The following is a 23,422-nucleotide window of genomic DNA, read 5'->3' on the forward strand; positions in this document are numbered from 1 at the left end:
ATTAGAGAAGAGAATTAGTATTAACTACACTTAGTGGTTACTGAGCGTCCAGATTAGATCCAATGGCTGAGATTTACAGGTGACATGGCTCAACCACAATTGAGCTTTGGGTCTTAACTTTATAAAAATAAGGGATATATATATATAGATTATGCAATATAAATGTTCTGCTGGAGTGATGCATATATATGAATAGAACATCTAATTTGAATGGTCATCTAAATTACTATATAGATGACGAAATTTATATGGGTTGTTGCAAATGCTCTAATCTCTCCGTATATGTATTGTTTATTTAGGGTAAACTACCTTTAATCTCACCGTTATATCAAAATGACGAGATATATGGTAGTAATCTACGTATAGAATTAGGGTTTGTGTTATGTTTATTTTGTACGCAGCCCAAGAATTATTATTGTTCTTTGCATGAAATTGTAGATCAGAGTTTCATGGATTCAATGGAATGAAGAGGTCTAGCACCGCCTCATGATATATCAGGGTGTGTTCAATAGTAGAGTTTATTATGGGTTCTATCTCAAGCCACGTCAGCAGAAAAAAAACTCCTTATACAAATGTTAATCTCTCAAACTGACTCTTCATAATTATAGACTAATTAATTCCTCTGAACGACGTCTCTTATTGGAGTCAGCATATATACAAAGCATATTTTTCAGTTCTCCTCATTTTATGCGCCAAGAGTCGAAGTTTTGCTCACTCCATGCAAAACAACTTATTTTCTCTCTTCTATCATCTATCTTCCACGTCAACGAACATACATCGATATGGTAATGGGAGCCTTTTGTACACGCCCTCACGGACACATGGTCAATGGAATTCACATGCCAGCCTTTAGGCCTTGTTTAGTCCCCAAATTTTTTTTCCCAAAAATATCACATCGAATCTTTGGACACATAAATAAAGCATTAAATATACATGAATATTAAAACTAATTACATAGTTATGGAGAAAATCGTGAGATGAATCTTTTAAGTCTAATTAGTACATGATTAGTCATAAGCGCTACAGTAACCAACATGTGCTAATGACGGATTAGTCTCAAAAAATTTGTCTCGTGGTTTCTAGGCGGAATCTGGAATTTGTTTTGTAATTAGATTACGTTTAATACTTTAAAAGAGCAACGTTACGCATCGATGTGACATCTGACCTAAAATTTTTTGAGATCTAAACGCTGCCTTAATCTAAGGAAAGTTAAATCAGTCGATGTCAATCCAACCCAATGGCACCGTCGATCAGTCTCACAACCACTTGCTAATTGTGAGAAGCAACTTCTATGATCTAGTATAAGCGATTAAATATAGCGGTTCAAAATTTCAAATTATCCATGTAAATGTTTCTCAAATGAGATAACTTTCATTCCTTCCGGCGATGTTTGGACATTGCATCACACCAGAATGGTTGCGCCTCTTTTCCACCGTATTATTTCTCGGCCTTTACATGTATGCTTTCTAAATCATTAAACATTATATTTTAAAATATATATATATATAAATTGATGGTATAATATTTGTAGAGTAGATTTTTGATTTTATAATAATTAATTTTATCATTTACGCTATTAAATAGCTACTTAAAAAATAGATAATCATTCATCTTTTGTCAAAAGAATATAAAGGACATGATGTGTGTTGCTATATTGGCTATATGAACCGGTTTGAGATGTAAATCTAAATCACAGTGATACTGTGATACTCCAAAACTAGGGATAGACGTGGATAATCCCGTATATAATCCGTGATCAGACTCTAGTTTAAATAAATGATCTACGTTTTGTTTTCGAGATGTCTAGTTCATTTATTTAAATGATAGCCAACTACGGATTACCCTCGGACCAATCCGCGCCCATCCCAATCCAAACAGCAATCTGGATTCTTCCCCAAAAAAGAGTAAACCGCACCGAAACTGCTAGGCTCAAAAGGAGGTTATTAAAACAACTGCTGGTTTGGTTCAATGCCAAAAAAAAAAAAAAAACAATCCGTTGCCACTCTCCCTCTCTCGCAGTGGCAAAAGATGACTTATTGGCAAAATCAAATGGAGCATAGTTCTAAACAATTCAATCTGTACGTCAAAATGTGTAATGTAGATAAATAATGAACATCAATTTTGCATTGTGCCATGGTATCCCTAAAACTTATGAAGAAGTCCGAATGCACGCAGTTGCAAAAAAAATCTGCGCCATAAAAAGCACACTTAGGGGTTGTTTAGATGAGGCTAAACTTTTTAGCCCCATGTCACATCGGATGTTTAGACACTGATTTAAAGTATTAAACATAGACTAATAAAAAAACTAATTTCATAAATGAGTGGTAATCCACAAGACGAATTTTTTAAACCTAATTAATCCATAATTAGAGCATATTTACTGCAGCATCACATAGGCTAATTATTGATTAATTAGGCTTAATAGATTCGTCTCGTGAATTAGCCCAAGATTATGAATGGGTTTTATTAATAGTTTACGTTTACTATTTATAATAAGTGTCCAAATATTTATAATAAGTGTCAAATGAATTAGCCCCTTAGCTCAACAAGCGGAAGCAGCTCACATACAGCTTGATCCTTGATATAAGGCAGCTATTAGGAGCCAATGCCCTAACCAGATCTAGCAGAAATGAGATGTCCAATAGAATAGCTTGCACATTTATGAGAAAGATGAATCGGTGCATGGATCATATGAAGGATGAACAGTACATTTTGCTTTTCGCTCGACTTTGTCTGGCAGTTTGGCACAAGGGAACATGAAGTTCCCTCCACTCACCAGCACATGTGAACAACCTAGCCTGAAAGTTAAGAGTGCTGGTGTATCCCATATTCAACCGAGTCTAAATCTGTGTGTAAACTAATACTGTATTGTTCTGGGGACCTGGGCCAATCGACTAATAGAAATTCTCAGTAATGCATCACAAACCCCATGGATCAGGAAAATAATTGAGTTCATATGAATTAAGTCGAATAAGGTATGAAATGAAGGTTACCAAGGTGGTTCACGAGTCCAAGAGACCTTAACAGGGATGCAAATGCTTGGAGGAAGCAAATAGTGGATATCTTGGGTAAGCAAAAAGCCCGATGCAAGAGCACCAAGGAATTATGCAAAATTAATGCAGAGTTTCAAGTAAATGGAGAACAACTAGGTATCAGTGTATTACCATCATGCTCAGAAAGGAAGTATCTAAACTCTAAAAAAAATGTGATATAGGACTAAATCAGTTTTTACTACAAAGCTCATCAGATTGAATGGTTCAACAGTAAATTACTACTGGCACTATTAAACAGTGAAATCAGAAGAATAACCAATGGTATTGCCCGTAAGTAGAGCTATAGAACATTGCCCATATTACCGGAATATAGCTTTAGGTATCAGAAAAGGGCAATTTAAACAATAATACTGAAATGGGAGCAAATCATTGACCACTCAAAAAGCACTTATGTTTAATTGATATAGTACAACTGGATTACTCGCTGCCAGGCTAAACCATCATATTCATGAAATATGATCCTTGAAAGAAGAAATACTGCAAAGAAACTAAACCAAGTTTCTTGTATCACACGCATATAGAGCTAGGCTAATGTGCTTCCCTTTATTATTCACGTATTACTACGTATCTGATTATACTAACTGAAAGATTAAAACATGCCTAAATTTTAAGCACAAAATTACCGTTGCGGGTGACGATACATTAAATGAAGGCCAACTTGTCAATGATCACATAGCATTAATCCAAGTTTTCAGGAATATCACAACGAAATATGGACGAGCAAACTGCCCATACAACAAAAAATATCTGAATGAGATAGACCTTGGAAATTCAAGTTTTGAGGAATATGGTAGGACGCAAACAATTGCAGTGAACATTGTAACAACAGTAAGCCACAAATCGTGCCATTTCTTTTCTGATGATAAGGAAACAAGCATGGCTACACACTAGATCCATATGTGTTGGATGCTAGATAGATCCACAATTTACATTGCAGAGAGCGAAACAAGGCATCATTAATCAGATCTATCCATCCATCAATCGATTAATCACACCATTATCCAAACCCTAGGTTGTCCAAATCACACCGAAATGAAAGAACAAAATAGAGGAGCAAGCAAAGCGCAAATCAGAGAGAGAGAGAGAGAGAGAGAGAGATCATGATAGGTGACGAAACGACAAGAGAGTTATTATGTGTCAAACTGTGAAGCAGCGCATCCTGGGAGGAGGAGGAGAGGAGAAATCACAATGATTTATTTGGCGACGATGCGGCGGATGAAGTCGTCGTAGCGGATGGTGCCGTCGGGGGCGACGTCGACCTCGCGGATCCACTCGTCGAACTCGTGGGGCTCGAGCTTCTCGCCGATGGAGGTGAGGACGTGGCGGAGGTCGGCGACGGAGACGGTCCCGGAGGCGTCCTTGTCGAGGACGCGGAAGGCGTCGCGGAGCGGGCGGTCGAAGGGCTCGGGGCGGAGGTGGGCGCGCATGAGGTCGAGGAAGCGCGGGAAGTCGAAGGGCGCGGTGAGCTTCTCCTGCGCGGCGATGTCGCGGAGCTGCGCCTGGGTGGGGTTCCCGCCGAGGGAGCGCATGAGGACGCCGAGCTCCGACGGCGCGATCCGGCCGTCCCCGTCGGTGTCGAAGAGGGAGAAGGCCTCCCGCATCGACGCCACCTGCTCCTCGCTCAGCTCCTTCCCGCCCATGATCTGATCGGATCCCGCCGCGCCGCCGGAGTTGGAGTTGGAGTTGGAGATGGAGATGGAGATCTCGCGAGCGTCCGCGTTGCGCTCGCTTGCTGTGGTGGAGGGGAAGGAAGTGGGGATGACGACGAGGAGAAACGTGGGGTTGGTGATGCGGCCGCTTGTGGGCCGGTCTTTCAGGCCCAATGTATTTCGGGCAGAAATGGCCCACGATATCGGTGCGGCCCAATAACTGGGCTGTGGATTAACTACGCGAACATACGTGTGGCCTGATTTTTTTGGGCCAAGGCGGTTAACTTGCGTACGGCCCATATTTGTTGTGCGGCACAAGAAGTGGATTGGGCTCTTACGTGCGGCCCATTTCTCTTTGGGCTGTCAATTTATAGAGTATTTTTTTTTGGAATAGGTTAGCCACATGTCTTTCAACTTAACGTCGAGTTTATTTAAGGTCCCTTAACCCTAAGACCGGATACGTGTACCCCTAAACTTGTATAAACCGTTCAAAAACCGTCCCTCGGCAGTATTGGCTCATCTTTTTGACTGGTTTTGTTGAGATGAACTTCGGTGGCCCCACGTGTCAGGGTGTTTTTTTTCCTTCTTTTCATTTTTTCTTTCACTCTCTCTCTTCTTCTCTGCTTCATCGCCACGACCGACGGGAAGCTCGCTGCGCCACCGCCGCCAGCCTGCCGCCCAGGCACCCGTGCCCTATCCTGCCGCCCGCAGATGTACCATCTGGAACACCCGGAAATGCTGACGTCGGCTTCCCAGGACGAGGACTGAGCTTCGCACCATTAGCTGCTCGTTGCGGGACTCCATGAGGCAGCTAATTAATCAATCCATGCATGTATGCTCAATGCGAAACCATCACATTTTCATCTACTACATGTATGCTCATGCTAACACACAGCCCCTCGAGTTCCTGCCGGAGCGCTTCATGCCCGGCGGGCCGGCGGCGCCGCCGCCAAGGTCGAACCGCTCGGCAACTACTTCGAGCTCATCCCCTTCGGTGCCGACAGGAGGATCTGCGCCGGCAAGCTCGCCGGCATGGTGTTCGTCCAGTACTTCCTCGGCACGCTGCTACACTCCTTCGACCAGAGGCTCTCTGACGGCGAGGAGAAGCTCGACATGTCCGAGACGTTCAGCCTCGTGCTGCCCAAGGCCGTCCCGCTCCGCGCCATCATCACACCGCCCCTCGCGCCGGCCGCCCGGCAACGCTGTGTATGCATCCATATGTGTCGGCCCGTACGCCGCTCGCTCGCCACCCGTGGCCGGTGGCGATCTGACGTTGTACGTAAATATTTTCGTTGGTTCATTTCGAAAGCAAAACGAGACCTCAAATATTGCAACTTTGCAAGCAAATACGCCTTAATTTCTTTTCTTCTCTGGCTTTTCATCATCATATCATAATTTAATGTGTTTCGTCGTCGAATAATTTCGGTTCTTCAGGGAGGCTTGGACAGAACGCGTGCCGCGCACAGGACGCCGCGTCCCCAGAAATTTAGAAGACCCAGGCACCATCGAACGAGCCAAAATAGCGCGTCGTGAGTGCGTCCTCCACCTGCGGCCCAGCCCGTCGACGGCCGTAGCTCGTGCCCCAACTGCTCGCCACTGCCGCCGCCCCAACTGCCCGTGAGCTAGAAGGACAGGAGAGAGGAAGAAGAAAGATAAGGGAGGAGAGGAAGAGAAAGGGGCTGACGTCAGTAAAATAGGGGAAAATAAGCCAATATTATCTTTTTTAAACGGTTTATATAAATTCAAGGATTTTCATTTCTGGTATTAAAATTAATGGATCTTAAACAGGCTGAGCTTTAAGTTAAAGAACCTGTTGTGAATTTATTCTTTTTTTTATCTGGCCCAGCATTCTGTTGTTTTATCTCTCCCTAACGACGCAAGTATTCAGAGATTGTTTACGATAGATTAAGGTTTAGAAGAAAGTCTATATTGCTCTTTAATTAATTAATAAATAATTGATGGTAGTGTAAGGGTATGTGGGGGATAAACATGAATAATTAAGAATGATAAGTGATCGATACGAATAGTGCCGACAATTTTTTATTTTCTTAGAATATTCAAATGTCTTATATTTTGGAACAGAAGCAAATAGATTAAATTAATTTTTTTGGCTGGAAGCTATATGTACGTACGTCATGTTTGGTTGCTAACTAACTTTGCCACATCAGCCTTAGGCAAGTCACAGTTTTGACCTTTGACATGTAGTGATTGGAACCTGTCACACCTCTAACTTGAAACTTAGGAAAGTCTTTTTTTTATTTTGTTTGCCGAAAAATATAGCAATAATAAAGTTAGTCATCTTAATGAAAAATATGTGATAATATTAGCTCTCAATCAATCATGTGTACTGCATTGGGCCATCGCTGCATCTCCTACGTCCAGCTATGGCAAATTGACCTGTTGTATTGCATCTGCATTATCTGCAAGCATGCAAAAATGCAAAACCAGAAGAGTGCAGATAAATGATTGAGTAATGGAAACTTTTTTTGTGTGTGACTGACTAATGGAAGCTTCTTCTTACTTTTCGCCTTATGCCATGTTTAGTTCCAAAAAATTTTTGTGTTCACCTGTCAAATTGAATATTTGAACGCGTATATAGAATATTAAATTTAGTTAAAAATAACTAATTACACGGTTTGGAATGCGTGGATTACTTATATTAGGGGTATCCGTAGACAATACATATACGTATGGTAGGGGGTTACCAAATAGGAAAGCAATTATATCCGTACCGGATCGGTTAGGTGTTTGGTAATATTTAGATTGCATACCGCCTACACCAGGCCTAACCGTATCCATAAGATAGATTCTAATCTTATTAGATTAGAACTCTACTATATTTGTAAGCTCTGTCCCTCACTATATAAGGTGAACAGGGGCACTCCTCATGGGGACACATTATATTCAGATCGGTTATTCTCTAGTTGATCTCTACACAATCGAATACAATTGTCAAGCAGGAGTAGGGTATTATCTCGCATATCGAGAGCCTAAATCTGGGTAACCCTATGACTTCATCCTAACCATCGATCTTTGCGCTTCGCTAGCCACCTCATATACTACTGCAGATCCAAATCGTCGACAGAGTGAATATGATAGACGAACCTTTTGAGCTTAATTAGCTCATGATTAGACATAACTGCTATAGTAACTCACATATACTAATGACGGATTATTTAGACTTAAAATTCATCTTGTGGTTTTCTGACCCTTTATGTAATTAGTTTTTTAATTAATTGTCGAAATAATCATTCAATATCTGATCAAACATTTGATGTGATACTTAACACAAAAATTTTTACAAACTAAAGGAGCCGTTACGATTCTGCCACTAAGGGTCACCCAAGAGAGCATGAAGGCCCCATCGAAGTTAATAATGTCACTAAGAAAAATTGAAAATTCACCGTGGCGTCGAAGAAAGAAGAGCAGAAGACGTACGACGGTCATCGGAGCGGAGAGACGACTGCACAGTACAAGAATGCAGTGGCAGTGTCGTCGCGTGACTGACCAATTCGTCCGTTGCTCATCCCATCTCACCTGCAATAAATACTCTGCCCCTTCTCGGTTCGGAGGAATTTTAGAGGAATTGAAATGTTTTCTCTAAAATTCTTGTGATCTGAAGAAATCTTTTGAAGAGCTAGATCTATGAAAGAGACTGAAACGCGAGGGTCCGTTGAACAAATACTTTGAGACATGTGTTGAAACAAGTTGTACACAAAAGAGAATGGATTCTTCAGGTCGGTCTGGTTTGTGGCCTAAATTAGTTTTTGCTAATATTCGATCATTTCAATAGTGTTCGGTCTCCTTCTGGATTGAAGTCAAAATCTGGCAAGCCAACAGAAAATAGACCACCTCAACAGTAAATTATGCTATTTCGGCCTCAACCTACATGCAAAATTGACCATGCCAAAATATGATATTGATAAAAATCGGTAAGATCACTTTTGGCTCCAAACCAAACCAACCATTCGTTCCAAAAATCCAAACTGAACAAATACCACGTTGCCAAATTCAAACCATAGATTTGATTTTTTAAAGATAGAGGCGGAGAATTCAAACCTTAGCAAGCTGGAGAGAGCCCCGGAGGGAAGGAAAGGCCCCTTTGGCGCGAACTCGAACCCACTGGGCCGCCGCCATTAACTCCCGGGGGCCCAACACCATCACCCGCCTCGCCACGTGGCCTCGACACCGCCGCGCTGCAGTGGGGGGCCCTCTCCATCTCCGTCTCGCCGCGTGCGCGCCAACCACGCGCTCTCCGCTCGATGCCCACACACGCACACAAAATAATTTAATTTGGACGCTCCCCGATTCAAAATTTGAATTCTGCTACAGTGCAAACCTGAGCCAAAAACCAACCGATCTACCAACCTGGATTGGACGTGGATGCAGATCGCATTTCATCTGGATTCTGGATCGCAGAATGTTTTGTTTGCTTAGATTTAAATTAGCCCGTGATTAGATTTAAATTAAACCAACCAACCAATCGAGGTAGATTAGATTTAAATTGCATGAGGCTTAGTAGATAATTAGGCCGTGATCGATCGCCGTACGGCCTTGGCCACCTGCTACGATCATGCATGTGCCGATTGGAATTTGATTCCTCTTTTTTCCAACACTTTTGAGCTTGATTTCATTCCAACACTTGAGTTTAAACTATAGTTAGAGTACGTGAGTAGTTACCGCCGTCATTCTGATCTCTGAAACTAACGCAGCGTACGTACTCTTGCTACCGGTTGAATGTACTCCTAACACTTTAGATTAAACTATTGCGGGAGATTTTTGTTTTTTTTTGAACCTTTGAATTATCTAAAATTATAAAACTGAATTCCACTTTTTTTCAGATATGGATATTTTTTTCACGAATAATATTCTCCTTATCAAAACCGTAATTTACCGCGATACCGTATGTATCCCATCCGTATTTTATACTCCCACATTTATCAAACTCGAGCGTACAGTACGTATCATACGAAGAAGCCAGACTGACACGCACAAATACAATGGATGCGACAATCCCAATAAAACCCCTCCTTTTTTTCACCTTTTTACCATCCACCCAACATTTCCATTTCCCTCTTTTACCGCGGCCACATTTTTTTTTACCGTAAACCCCCTATAAACCTCCGAATTCTCATTCCTCCGCTCCGACCACCTCCGCCCTCTCCGCCGCTCCCTCCAATGGCGTCCACCACCAAGCACGCGCTGCTCCGTCTGCTCCTCCTCCTCCCTCTACTGCACACCTCTCTCCCCGCCATTGCTGCCGCGCCCTCCGGCTCCGCGGCGGCGGGGAACGCGGAGGTGGACGCGCTGATGGAGCTGAAGGCGGCGCTGGACCCGTCGGGCCGGTCGCTGCCGTCGTGGGCGAGGGGTGGCGACCCGTGCGGCCGCGGCGACTACTTCGAGGGCGTGTCCTGCGACGCTCGCGGCAGGGTGGCGACGGTCTCGCTGCAGGGGAAGGGGCTCGCGGGCGCCATCTCGCCGGCGGTGGCAATGCTGCCGGGGCTCACCGGGCTGTACCTGCACTACAACGCGCTGAGTGGGGCTATACCTCGTCAGCTCGGCGACCTCCCCTTGCTCGCTGAGCTCTACCTCGGCGTCAACAACCTCTCCGGCGCCATCCCCGTCGAGCTCGGCCGCCTCTCTTCCCTCCAAGGTGACTGATCAGTTCTTGTCGAGATGCGAAATCGGAAAAAAAAATTCAGTACTTGGAGATTTTGTTTTCTTTTGCTGTTTCTACTCTGCATAGTTAGCTCGATTTCTTTAGTGGTTGTAGTTTCGAATTTTTTAATAAATTTACTACCACAGTTTTCATGTGTTTGTGCATATGCAACTCTGTTCCTGAGTTTGACGAAATTTGGGCACATTTTGATTTTACTTTCCTTGCGTTGTTTGTGCACTCAATACTTGCAACATCTAGTTATTAGGTGTTTGTAACAGCTTGTAAAATTTGAAACGATTGGGAGTTTAATGTTTAGTGTACTATATGCAATTCTGTTCCTGAATTTGATGGAATTTTGTGTACATTTTGGTACTCAGTAACAGCATTTGGATTTGATAAGTTTCTGTTCTTCTTTAGCTCGGAGCATTGAGTTGACATAAATAAAACTTACTAGTACATTCTTGTATTCCCGAAATGCTGCTACATCATGCTCTTCATTTGTCTGAATGCCGATGATTGCCTGCCTAAAACCCCAGGACATGCTACGAAATGACAAAAAGTTCGAATTTTTATGTGTACAACTTGGCATATTTGCATTCCTTTGTACGACTACTTGATGTGTGTATCACGAATCCGATATTTATTCTTTGCCTTTTGGCTCTTTCGGTCGTCTCTTCATTTCACTCTCTGCACTGACAAGATTCTGCTCAAGGAATTGCATTTCTCTGTTCTGAACTTTGAACTGTTTTCAACAGCTTTCGACATGTTGCTGTGCTCACATGATGACCATCATTACTCTGTTCAATCCAGGATCAATTAGCCTGCAAATAATTTGATTGCATCTCACATATGACACATGACACACGTACCAGAAGTTAATTAGCATAATTAATTGTTAGTCACTGACTCACTGTCATCAAATGACTGGAGAGGTTGTGTTCATTGTGTTCAGGATTAATTACCCTGCGACCAGTTTGATTGCATCACACATATGACACATTTGACAGACCTACCAGAAGTTAATATGATCATGAATTGGTCATCTCTGTTGGCAAATGACTGAAGCGGTTGTGTTTCATTGTGCAGTGCTGCAGCTCGGGTACAACCAGCTCTCTGGGAGCATCCCAACTCAGCTGGGTCAGCTCAAGAAGCTCACTGTCCTTGCCCTCCAGTCCAACCAGCTCGCCGGCGCGATCCCGGCATCTCTCGGTGACCTGCCGGAGCTGGCACGGCTGGATTTGAGCTCCAATCACCTCTTCGGATCGATCCCTTCCAAGCTTGCCGCAATCCCCAAGCTTGTCGCATTGGACCTCAGGAATAACACTCTTTCAGGAAGTGTTCCTTCTGGTAATTGTCATTGCCACTCATTAACAATGGATTAATTCTTTTGGATAATGATGTCATTAACCATGGTGTCATGAGTAACTGTGATTAGTTTTGTGTGTCATCTGAGAAAGAATCCATTGATTTTTGTAGGTCTGAAGAAACTGAACGAGGGGTTTCACTATGACAACAATTCAGAGCTATGTGGAGCTCGTTTTGATTCTCTGAAACCATGCGCGAACGGCGATGGCGACGATAACGAAGATGGCGGGAAAATGCCTCGTAAACCTGAATCAACCTCTGTCAATGTCAAGCCACTGCAACCTCCACAGACCATGAACGTGAACAGAGACTGTGACAATGGCGGCTGCTCAACGTCATCGTCGTCGTCGTCTTCGACGGCGACGACACTCTCTTCGGGGGCTATTCTCGCCGGAACGATTGTCATCGTCGGTGGAGTGGCGGCGTGCGGGCTGTCGGTGTTCTCGTGGCGGCGCCGGCAGAAGCAGAAGGTTGGCAGCACGGTGGAGAGCTTGGAAGGGCGAGGTAGCATGGACAAGCAGAAGGAAGCTTGCCAGAGGAGCAACGCGTCGTCGTCGTTGATCAACGTGGAGTACTCCAGCGGCTGGGACACCTCGTCGGAGGGGTCCCAGCAAGGCGTCCGGCTGTCGCCGGAGTGGTCGCCGAGCGTGCGGTTCAACCTGGAGGAGGTGGAGTGCGCGACGCAGTACTTCTCCGACGTGAACCTGCTCGGCAGGAGCGGCTTCGCGGCGACGTACAGGGGCACCATGCGCGACGGCACGGCGGTCGCCGTCAAGAGCATCAACAAGAGCAGCTGCAAGGCGGAGGAGGCCGACTTCCTCCGGGGGCTCCGCGTGATCACTTCGCTCCGGCACGACAACCTCGTCGGCCTCCGCGGGTTCTGCCGCTCCCGCGCCAGAGGCGAGTGCTTCCTCGTCTACGAGTTCATGGCCAACGGCTGCCTCTCCCGCTACCTCGACGTCAAGGACGGCGAAGCCGCCGCCGCCGCCGTGCTCGACTGGCCCACGCGCGTCTCCATCATCAAAGGCGTCGCCAAAGGTACACTTCAAACGTAAATTTTCTATCGTTCACAAATATTTATATTTGATGGCTGAATCTTTAAAACTCAATCAATCATTTTTACGTTAAAATAAATTTTTAAAACGTAACAAATTTGTGACAATATGCTAATATTTTTAGGCAAATTTACATACATCACTTACTGCGTTTTTAACTAAGCATTCGAGGAATTATTAATGATCTGAATTTTAAAAGTTTGACTTTTTTTTTGAATGATGAAGAGGGTATCTTTAGAAATGACATATTTTTTTTAAAAAAATATTGTTCGTATTGGGATCGCTTAAAATTTTGATTTGATGACATTTAAAATTATGAATTTGTTCAGGAATCGAGTATCTGCACAGCAGCAAGGCGAACAAGGCAGCTCTGGTGCACCAGAACATCAGCGCGGACAAGATCTTGATGGACCACCACTTCACCCCTCACCTCTCCGGCGCCGGCGAGCACAAGCTGGTCGCCGACGACGTGGTGTTCTCGACGCTCAAGGACAGCGCCGCCATGGGCTACCTGGCGCCGGAGTACACGACGACGGGGCGGTTCACCGACCGGAGCGACGTCTACGCCTTCGGGGTGGTGGTGTTCCAGGTGCTGACGGGGAGGAAGGCGGTGTCGTCGCAGCTCCGCCTCCTCGGCGGCGCCGAGTACTCCGGCAAGCTGGACGACCTCGTGGACCCGCGCCTCGCCGGGCGGTTCTCCAGGCCCGAGGCCGCCAAGCTCGCCGGCGTCGCGCTGCTCTGCACCAGCGAGTCGCCGGCGCAGCGCCCGGACATGGCCGCCGTGCTGCAGCAGCTCGGCGCCACACAGTAGTGACCAGTGACAGTGCCGGACCACCGCCAAGCTGCCATTGTCGTTCTAGCTCCATCCTGTACTGCATGCCATCGTAGTTCCAGTACCAGCTCCAGTTCCTTTCTCAGGAACTCGGATCATTTGCATTCTGCAAGTTAACCTTTGTTAGTTTTGCCGGAATTGAATCAGTTACTGCATGATTAACTAAGATAAATTTCTGAACTCGCTTGCTTTGTTTACGAACATGTGAATAAGAAAAGATCGATATAAGTAAATGCAACTATGAATCTGACGGTGAGTTTGATCCTGAAGCCCTGATTGGAGACTTCAGAGGGAATGTGCGTCGTGTTGATGAGGGCGACGGAGCCGAGCCAGATTTTGCAACGTGCTGTTTGAGTGAATAAACGAATGATTTAGTTAGTACAAAATTGAAAATTTGCTCTAAAAATATCATATGAGAAACTTTTTATATAAGTTTTTTCCGCAGAACATATTAGTCAGAAGTCTAAGAAACGTGTCCACGAAAATCTAAAAATTTTCACTGAAAATAAAAGCAGTTGTATTTGCTCAATTTGGGGTGGGGGGTTACGTTATCTTGGGGCACCGTTACCTCCCCCAAAGATACCGACAGTTACTACACGAATATACATCAAATTTAGTTAAAATTTAAAACTTAATTGTAATTTAATATTATTACCGTAGTTTTACCGCTACCAACCGCCTGCAGTAGAGCGGTTTTGAATGCAGTCATGCGATGGTCATGGCAGGGATGATTTTGGCATGAATGCAAAGACATTGAAGCTTGTGGACCGGAGGAGATTGATGACGCTTCTCGCAGGTCTCCGATCTACTGCAGGAGAAGCGTATTTGATGATGAGAATAGGCGCTTCAGCTCTGCCATTAAACCCAGACAACAGCAATGACGATGACGACGCAGTAAAGTTTGCAGCTTCAGACCGGGGTTCCCTGTTTCGTAATGGAGAAGTAATCCAGCGACTGAAATTTTTAAATTTTGGGATGGCAAGTTCTGAATTTCGAACAAACTATTGCTAGGTTCAAAGAAGTTGAAATTTTCTGCTGGAAGCATATCCTACATAAGCCAATACGAGATAAACCTAGAATTTTCAGGAGAGATTGTAAATTATGAACCTTGGTTCCGACGGAAATGGATTATGACACCTCAGGGGGTAGGGGTGGACAATAATCTCGAAGCTCGTGGCTCGGATCAGCTCATATCAAGCTCGGCTTGCATCAGCTTGAACTCGTAGTCTTAATGAGTCAAGCCGAGCTAAAAACGTTTTTAGCTCGTGAGCCAGTTCATAAGTCACTTATTTAGCTTGTTAGCACTGAATGTTTTTATATATTTAGAATTTATTAGCTTGTGCTTGGCCCTATAATTATATCCGAACTATTATACTGAATAAGTTTGTTAGTTAATGTTTATTCTTATGGTAATAATAATAAATTTATAAATTCTAGAGATAATTTAAATGAAATTTAGCTTGTTAACAAGCCTAACGAGCTTAGCGGGATAGCTTGTGAGCCGAGCCGAGCTAAACTTTTGGCTTGTTAATGTTAACGAGCCAAGTCAAGCTAATCCGTTAATATAACAAGCTCAAACGAGTCGAGAGTTAACCAGTCGACCTGACTCATTATCCACTCCTATCAAGGGGATATCCACTTCCTTTTACATGTCAATCCAATAGTTATCAAATGGTATAATAAAATATATTAATATGCGATATATCGTTATGTGAACAGTCATTTTCAAATTTGATATAACAAAAAGAGTATGCGCATATTTAGTCATATTTATTTTTTCTATAGCAACTTGTACAAATTAAATTAACATTGTATTTTAGTGATATATAACACATTAACATATATTGTTAACTTTTAAATCTTTTAAGATACGTAAAAAACGAGGACATCCCTATGAGAGTTTAAAATATTTTTTCTGGTCTGAACGGCAAATGACTTTTTTTTTTCTTGTTGGAAAGGAACAGACGGTAAACTCTTCGTGATCTGAAATTAACATGTGACGGTAAATGAAATTATGATTTACTTTCAACTAAGAAAATAAGAAGAGTAAAATGGCAATCTTTAGCCCTTGATTCAGTGGCTGGTTCTCCACGTTTCCCGCCAAATGTGCTACGCTGCGCGCGCGCCATCTTGCAACGATCGCATGCCATTGGAAAAACTTTCCCCGTCTCCTTCGGATCGCGCGCGGCCACCACCACCCCCACCACTCCACCGGACTCCCCGAGCTAGCTAGCTCCGGCCACCCATGTCGCTGGCGGCGCCGGCCACGGTGCGCCTGCAGAAGGAGGCCAATGTCAACCAGAGCCTCTTCTGCTTCCAGACCAACTCCGGCGCCACCTCCTCCGGCGTCTTCGCCGGCGACGACCCCCTCAAGTTCTACTTCCCGCTCTTCCTCTACCACGTCTGCATCGTCTTCGCCCTCTCCCGCGGCATCCAGGCCGTGCTCCGCCGCGCCAACGTCCCGCTCGTCATCTCCCAGATCCTCGTACGTTCGTGCACGCCCTAGCTTCTTCTCCTTCCTCTCCGGCCAGCTCGCCGGCGTTCCATTGGTTGATTGCTTAGATGATGTGTGTGTGTAGGCCGGCACGCTTCTGGGCCCGTCGTTCCTCGGCCACCTGGTGCCGCGCGTCGGCGAGATGTTCGCGACGCCGGAGGGGTGGGTGCTGATCAACACGATCGGCGGCTACGCCTTCACTCTCCACATCTTCGTCATCGGCGTCAAGACGGACCTCGGCATGATCGCCAAGTCCGGCAAGAAGGCCATCGCGATCGCCGTGTTCGGCACAGCCGCGCCACACCTCGCCATGTACATCGCCGGCCTCGCGCTGAAGGCGCGCGTGCCGGCGGCCTGGGCGGCCTCCTTCCTCATCACCAACCTCACCTCGTGGTGGTCGCTCTCGGCGTTCATCGTCGTCTGCTGCACGCTGCAGGACCTCAACCTCCTCTCCTCCAAGCTCGGCCGCCTCGCCATGTCCGCCGCGCTCATCGGCGACTTCGCGAACACCTTCTCCATCGCCGGCGTCACCTCCTACCTCCTCACCGCGAGCCCCTCGGAGAAGCTCCAGCGGATCGGCTTCGCCTCCGTGATCGCCTTCACCACGTTCATCGCATTCATGGCGCTCTTGGCGCGGCCGACCATCCTGCGCCTGATCCACGACGTGCCGGAGGGCGCGCTCCTCTCCGAGGCGCGCCTCGTCGGCGTGCTGCTCATCTGCCTGACCTGCAGCTTCGCCGGCGAACTCCTCGGCCTGCACGCGACGTACGGGCCGTTCATGCTGGGCCTGATGCTCCCCGGCGGCGCCCCGCTGGGCGTGACCATGGAGGAGCGGCTGGACCGGCTCGTCGCCGGCGTGCTGATGCCGCTGCTGTTCGCGCAGGGAGGGATGAGGATGAACGTGCACAAGATCACCGACGCCTCGACGTGCGTCCTCCTCGAGACGTTCCTCGTCGTCGGCGTCGTCTCCAAGTTCGTCGCGTCCGTGCTGCCGTGCCTCTACTGCCATATGCCCGTCCGGGAAGCCGTCGTCGTCGGGCTCATGATGAACTTCAAGGGCATCACGGAGGTGGTGTACGCGTCGGCGTTCATGGACGCCAAGGTGCTGGACGATCAGGTGTACGCGGCGTTCATGATCAACGTGCTGGTCCTCGGCGCGGCCTCGGCGACGGCGGTGAAGTACATGTACCACCCGGAGGAGAAGTACGTGGCGTACCGGCGGCGGACGGTGCAGCACAAGAAGCTCGGCGAGGAGCTGCGCGTGCTGGCGTGCATCCACTCGCAGGGGGACGTCGGCCCGATGCTGGCGCTGCTCGACGCGTCGTCCCCGACGCCGACGTCGCCGCTCGCCGTCTACCTCCTCCACCTGGTGCCGCTCGCCGGGCTGACCAGCTCCGTGCTCCGGCCGTTCAAGCACGGCGAGCGGAACTGCGTGCCGTCGGGCACCACCGACTCGGAGCGCGTCGTCAAAGCCTTCCAGTTCTTCGTGCAGCAGCGGCCGCCGGGCTCGGCGTCGCTGCTCCCCTACGTCTGCATCGCGCCGTACGCCACCATGCACGACGACGTCTGCGCCGTCGCGCTCGACAAGCGCGCCATGCTCATCGTCGTGCCCTTCCACAAGCGCCTCGCCATCGACGGCTCCGTCGAGCCGACGTCGCACAACGCCGGCGCGATCCAGGCGGCCAACAGCAACATCCTGAACTACTCCCCCTGCTCCGTCGCCATCCTCGTCGACCGTGGCAGCCTCGCCGCCGTCGCCACCGCCACCGCGGCCGAAGGCTTCCCCCACCGCGTCGCCCTCTACTTCCTCGGCGGGCCGGACGACCGGGAGGCGCTGGCGCTGGTGGCGCACATGGCGGAGGACGCGGCGATCGGGCTCAACGTGTTCCGGTTCAAACTGCCGCCGGAGTGGCAGAAGCGCGGCGGCGACGACGAGGAGGACCACCTCGACGAGGAGGAGCTGCAGGAGTTCGTACGGCGGGTCGACGACTCCCGCGTCTCCTACAGCGAGAACCTGGTGAGTGGCTCCGACGAGATGGTGGCCGTCATCCGGAAAACAAGCCCGGCGTTCAACCTGCTGGTGGTCGGCCGGCGATCGGAGGGCCGCGAGTCGCCGCTGACGGCCGGCATATCGGACTGGAGCGAGCACCTGGAACTCGGCGTCCTTGGGGATCTGCTCACGTCGACGGACTTCGGATGCAAGGTGTCCACGCTGGTGGTGCAGCAGCAGACCAGGGCGGCGGCCGGAGAATCCAGCCGGTCGCCGGAGTTGCCCGCACAACAGCACCCATCAGGTGGACCTGTCTGACAAGCCATCAAATTATCAATCTCTAGTTGTAAGCATAATGTACTGTGTAGTAGTAACATCTTGGTGGTTAGAATGTAATCGATAGCAACATGTTTTCCTACTCTCCTTGCTTCTATGTACACATTAATATGTTTATAATCTCATGGTTGGAACAGCAGAACAAAAAGTTCAGATAGTAACAAAAACATCTAAGCAGCAACACAGTTGCATAGTCCAGCGAGTGACAGTTTTTTTGGTCATACAGAGGCCAACCTGGATAGTGTGCAGGTGAATGAGGTTGCTTTCCTTACATTTCCCGTGTAGCTCTGCATGCAAGCTGAGCATAGAAACAGCATAGAATCAGACTGGGGAGTACTATACTAACAGATATCATTTGCCGAGGTGAGCACGAATTACATTTGTTTAGGATGCAAACGGTATTGCACAAAAGTACTCCACTAATGCTACTAGCAGATATCATTTGCCAACTACTACTGGGGAACTAAGTGCGGCGGGAAGGACCCTTCCAATGTACGCTCTGGGAGGGCCTCTTCGTCTTATGGGAACTGGTGCCACGGGATTGACCAGGGCCAGGTGCTGGAAGCGCAAGCATCCGATTCTCATCTCGGGTGCCCGAACGAACACTTCCTGCATTGTGATGAAAGATCAAGAATATGTAAGAACAGAGAGGCACAGAGCTATAGGAATCAAGTATTTGTTTTAAAGATCAAATAAGAAATCTAGCCTGAATCAGAACTTCAGAAGCCAGAAGAATAAGCCAATCCAGGTTATTGCCAGGTTCCAACTCAAATGGCGTACAGAAAATAAAATGCACGATTTATGGATAAATCAAAACATGGTTGATTTATGTTGCTGTTAGTACACTACATGGTAAAAACAATCCACTACATTCCTGGACTCAAATAACTATGTACACATCCATTCTCCCGCAATTATGTTGCTGTGCATTTTTGTTGGTCTAACCAAATGCTAGCCTCATACCCTGAAGCCATAATTTGATTCACAGCAAAATCTGTTAAAAGAACTGCACTTTCTAATGTACTACCTCTGCACAAAAATGTAAGCATTTCTAGGTTGTTTAATCCAAGGGGAGATCTAGACAAACCATATCCTAACATGGTACTCCATTTCAAAATATATGGCGTATTTTGTTTCGCTAGGGCAAAAGTTTGACTAAAGATTACTCAGTTAATATATCTATAAAAGTACAACCATAAGAAAGTACTTTAGATTATGAATCTAATAAATATAAATTTTGCATCATAAAAATTATATCATAATAGAGTAAAGTCTGATCAAACCCTTATCTTAACAAAACAAAATATGCCCTAATTTTGAAATGGAGGGAGTACAGTAATGGACTGATGACTACAATGTTCAAGAGTTTCTTTCAGACAATTGATGAGCGGATGCACCAAGGTATGGCCGACATAGGTTAAGGCCAAGGAATATGGCCTCATCTACTATCCCACAACCATCAGTACACTTTCCAATTTTGAGGAATTTGATTGCTAGGCCATCAGTGGCAGATAAGTTAGTACAAAACATACAGGAAACATAACTTATATTTGGTGCCCCCCAAACATGCATTACATATTATACTACACAGTGCACAAGCAGAATGTCCATGTGTGTTTGTGCATGCAACCACTGCCAAGCATGTTCACGCATTACATATTGTACTACACGATGCATCTGCAGCATGTCCATGTGTGTTTGTGCATGTGAGGACAAGAGGATGTACCATTAGCAAGCATGTTCACTCTTGGATCCCAACCAGACAGATTTTGCCCTGCATTTCTCTGCCACGATTCCTCAAATTGAGCAAGCTCATCTACAAGGAAAGGGAAACAGCATCAGAACCAACTTGACAGAAGATGATAGAGTTTATAGCATTAAAAGGCACTAAAACCTTCATTCAAGTTGTGTAAAGTTTGCATGGTGTCAACATTCCCATCAGAGCTCAGTTTCCTTGTTAATGAATGGCCCTGCAACATGAGAATAATAACTTGTGTTCGCAAAAAAACAACAGAGTAATAGCTTTAACTACACCCCAGTCTGATTGAAAGAAATAAAGCAAGTTATTTCTTTGGATCGCCAAGTACCTTATTGCGAATGCCACGTGAGATCTTGTGAGTGGCTTTACCAGTGGTTGTGTCTGTTTCCTTCCTTTCTTCAAATGTAATCTAGAGATATTGAAGAAACAATAAACACTAGAATTTTGGAAGTTACAACAGGAAAAATATGTAGGTAAGGAAACAGAACTGCTAAGATTGACTTACTCCATCTCCACCAATCCTCCTAGTGGCTGAAGACGTGTAAAAGGCTCCATTTGGACCACCATACGTAACAGTAGAGCTCTGAAACATAAATGTCTGTGGTTGTGGATGCGATGTGCTGGCTCCGACATATTCCCTTCTAAATTGCTCATGCTTAGGTCTTTTATTGTCTGCTAAAAGATCTTAAATCTTAGTAAATGATTAGCATCAAGCACAGAAAATAAGTAACTAATAGCGGCATAAAACAAACTAACCTTCAGTGTCTTCGTCAGGATCCTCCACGTATAGCAGTTGGCCCATCCTTGGATGCTTCCGAGGGTTACCATTCCTCTTCTCGTCTTCTTTATTAACATCAACACCATCTTCATCATCTGAAGATAACTCCTTGATTATTGGCCCTCTCGGCATGCTTGGTTCAGGAGCTTGCTGAAGGAAGCCCCCCATATTGCTCATTCCATTGACATTTCCATGAGGCCCAAACATACTTGACCCAAAGGTCCCAAACATGCTTGGATGAAGCAAGCTAGGTCCCATCATAGAACCGAAGGGGTTTGTAAAGAAAGGATCATCAAAGGGATTTGCCCCACCAAAGAAACTCGGCATCAGGCTCCCTGGTGGTCCAAAGTTGCCCAAACCTGGAAAGGGGTCCCCAAAACCAAAGAAACCATCCCTCCTGCCTCTTCCCCCTTGCATTTTATATTGTGAAATACCCTGACAGCTAAAAGATATGCATTATAGAACAGTTATGTTATACAATGTATTAAACAAATTCACAGGGTTGTCAATAAGCGGGATCTAGAAGAAAAACACACACTAACAATGTTACTATTGAAATTAGCCTACAAGGTGTAGGTATGCGACCTTTTTTCATTACAAAGTTATTAAGTAGTAGGATCTAGAAGAAAACTAGACATCAAACAATGTCAATTTGGGAATTAGCATGCCTCCTCAGGCATGTAACTCTGTTTGATCACAGGGCTACACGCCTGACACACACCACATGTTAGTGTGTTCCTTAGCACATTGTTAAACAGACATAGAAAAGGAATAACTTAACATCATTGAGTGACCAAAATATCAAGGTTTAACTCTAAACATCCATCAACTACATTATCAAACACAGTTACCAGCCAAAAGAAGAATAAGAATGCTCGATCATATAGGAAGTAACAGCAACTAAATTATCTGAGACACCCATTATGCTCCATTCTAGCCAGTAGAACTGCAAAATTTTCTGACACAGCATATCCATCTACCAAAATGGCAGAAAAATCTCCTCTTCATCAGTTCGGCAGCAGCAAAACGACCCGATGGCCACCCAGTATAACTTATCACGCGTCATTTTTATCATGTATAAAATCAGCAAAAACGCCCTAGCTACCGCAGACGCTGCTCGCGCTCGGATCGGTTCGAAACCTAGAAACCTAAACCAACAACATGGCCGAGAGAACTACCAACAGCGCGATCCAAAACTGCCGCGGCAACACGGGTAAACGGTAAATCTCTAGCACTAACAGCAGGAGGAGGGGGGATTTCTCACGGGAACCATCCAGATACCTGCCTACCTGGAGCTTTCCGGTGAGGCCGCACGGAGCGGAGGCGGTGGCGCCGGCCGCCGATCTGATCGGAGCGGGGCGCGGCGCTGGCTTCCCGAGCTCGCGATTTGGTGGTGGGGGTTTCCAGAATTGGGGAAGCGAGAGCAAAGCTGCGCCTGCGCGTGGGAGAAAGAGAGGAGACGTGGAGCTCGGAGAAGAGAAAGAGAGAGAGAGAGAGAGAGGCCTCGAGACTTCCAGAAGCGGATCTCTATAAGGCCTCGGCCCATTAAGAATTCATCCGGCCCGTTAGCATCTCTCTGCAAGTATGGGCCGGAACATGGGCCCCATGCTCAAATATTTGCTCTTGGTGGCCCATTTATCACCGACACTGCCAGAAGCGGATAGGCCTCGGCCTATTAAGAATCCATCCAGAATGTACGGGCCCATCTGTCTTTGTGCATGCATGGGCCGAGATATGGGCCCATGCGCGAATATTATAGCTCTTGCCGGGACAATTTTATGTGACTTTTATTATTTTTTTTGTTTTCTTTAATAACGGTTCGAGCTTTATTACTGTATACTCTATTGGTTCAATAATACTTGCCGTTTACATTGTCGCTAAAAAATATCACTATTTTCTACGTAGACACATATAGTCACTATGCTTATAAAGTAAATATTTTAAAACTTATTTATAGTCAAAATTCTAAAATTTTGACTTTAGCTTTTGTTCATGACGGTAATTATTATGAAACCGGGGGTAGTATGGAGGCAAGAGGGTATCATCAAAGTTCATATCTGAGCTTTTCTGCACCCAGAAATTCCAGGTGTTCACTTTACAGCTTGGCATAAGCTGACCATCATTATCCATCATATAATAAACTATGGAATCTCCAAATAATGGAAATGGTTTATATTTCCACTATCTGTAGTTCGGCACACAGACATATATTGTTGTATCTGAAGGTCGGCAATGACAATGATATGCATGCCAATGAAACTCTGAATCTGAGCTCGGAACAGCACGTAGCATCGATCTGATGAGCTTTTAAACTCTGAACAGGAATTAAGTAGCATACCATCATCTATCTCTGAAGCCTGAACTGCTGCTGCCTTTGCTGATAGTAGGCTTTATTAAGGCTTATCGTTTCAGTCATTCATCATCGATGGTCTTAAAGCTCACCTAGCTAGCA

The 23,422-nt window shown here is 46.0% G+C and overlaps 4 protein-coding genes across 6 annotated transcripts; 2 read left to right on the forward strand and 2 right to left on the reverse strand.

The window, feature by feature from the left end:
* Positions 1 to 3,858: 3,858 nt before the first annotated feature.
* Positions 3,859 to 4,814, reverse strand: LOC102720541 (probable calcium-binding protein CML7). Its single transcript, XM_006659004.3, has one exon. The coding sequence runs from the start codon at positions 4,691 to 4,693 to the stop codon at positions 4,247 to 4,249; it is 447 nt and encodes a 148-aa protein (XP_006659067.1). The 5' UTR covers positions 4,694 to 4,814; the 3' UTR covers positions 3,859 to 4,246.
* A 5,066-nt stretch (positions 4,815 to 9,880) lies between these two features.
* Positions 9,881 to 13,670, forward strand: LOC102721011 (somatic embryogenesis receptor kinase 1-like). Its single transcript, XM_006659707.3, has 4 exons — positions 9,881 to 10,355; positions 11,448 to 11,708; positions 11,838 to 12,764; positions 13,111 to 13,670. Exons 1-4 carry the CDS (start codon positions 9,881 to 9,883, stop codon positions 13,590 to 13,592), a joined length of 2,145 nt encoding a protein of 714 aa, XP_006659770.3. The 3' UTR covers positions 13,593 to 13,670.
* Positions 13,671 to 15,777: 2,107 nt separating this feature from the next.
* On the forward strand, positions 15,778 to 18,522 carry LOC102721298 (cation/H(+) antiporter 15-like). The gene is made up of 2 exons (XM_040526930.1): positions 15,778 to 16,098; positions 16,193 to 18,522. Exons 1-2 carry the CDS (start codon positions 15,859 to 15,861, stop codon positions 18,413 to 18,415), a joined length of 2,463 nt encoding a protein of 820 aa, XP_040382864.1. The 5' UTR covers positions 15,778 to 15,858; the 3' UTR covers positions 18,416 to 18,522.
* Positions 18,523 to 18,619: 97 nt separating this feature from the next.
* On the reverse strand, positions 18,620 to 22,428 carry LOC102720818. 3 transcript variants are annotated; one of them, XM_040526932.1, is made up of 7 exons: positions 22,260 to 22,428; positions 20,949 to 21,405; positions 20,698 to 20,864; positions 20,521 to 20,601; positions 20,328 to 20,403; positions 20,160 to 20,249; positions 18,620 to 19,042 (listed from the first exon to the last, which is right to left on the reverse strand). In XM_040526932.1, the coding sequence occupies exons 2-7, from the start codon at positions 21,385 to 21,387 to the stop codon at positions 18,897 to 18,899; spliced, it is 999 nt and encodes a 332-aa protein (XP_040382866.1). In that variant the 5' UTR covers positions 21,388 to 21,405; positions 22,260 to 22,428; the 3' UTR covers positions 18,620 to 18,896. The 3 variants fall into 3 exon arrangements, with proteins under 3 accessions (XP_040382866.1, XP_006659068.1, XP_040382865.1); XM_006659005.3 differs by having other exon boundaries at positions 20,949 to 21,412; XM_040526931.1 differs by having other exon boundaries at positions 20,949 to 21,412; positions 22,252 to 22,428.
* Between the last annotated feature and the right edge of the window lie 994 nt (positions 22,429 to 23,422).

Source organism: Oryza brachyantha, chromosome 8 (genome assembly GCF_000231095.2).
Source record: "Oryza brachyantha chromosome 8, ObraRS2, whole genome shotgun sequence".
NCBI classification, from domain to species: domain Eukaryota; kingdom Viridiplantae; phylum Streptophyta; class Magnoliopsida; order Poales; family Poaceae; genus Oryza; species Oryza brachyantha.

Coding starts and splice junctions, on each gene's coding strand:
- LOC102720541 (XM_006659004.3), bottom strand. CDS start 4,693: ATGGGCGGGAAGGAGCTGAGCGAGGAGCAGGTGGCGTCGATGCGGGAG.
- LOC102721011 (XM_006659707.3), top strand. CDS start 9,881: ATGGCGTCCACCACCAAGCACGCGCTGCTCCGTCTGCTCCTCCTCCTC. Junction 10,356..11,447: donor CCGCCTCTCTTCCCTCCAAG/GTGACTGATCAG, acceptor TTCATTGTGCAG/TGCTGCAGCTCGGGTACAAC. Junction 12,765..13,110: donor CATCAAAGGCGTCGCCAAAG/GTACACTTCAAA, acceptor GAATTTGTTCAG/GAATCGAGTATCTGCACAGC.
- LOC102721298 (XM_040526930.1), top strand. CDS start 15,859: ATGTCGCTGGCGGCGCCGGCCACGGTGCGCCTGCAGAAGGAGGCCAAT. Junction 16,099..16,192: donor TCGTCATCTCCCAGATCCTC/GTACGTTCGTGC, acceptor GTGTGTGTGTAG/GCCGGCACGCTTCTGGGCCC.
- LOC102720818 (XM_040526932.1), bottom strand. CDS start 21,387: ATGCAAGGGGGAAGAGGCAGGAGGGATGGTTTCTTTGGTTTTGGGGAC. Junction 20,865..20,948: donor TCCTGACGAAGACACTGAAG/GTTAGTTTGTTT, acceptor ATCTTTTAGCAG/ACAATAAAAGACCTAAGCAT. Junction 20,602..20,697: donor GGAGGATTGGTGGAGATGGA/GTAAGTCAATCT, acceptor CAATATCTCTAG/ATTACATTTGAAGAAAGGAA.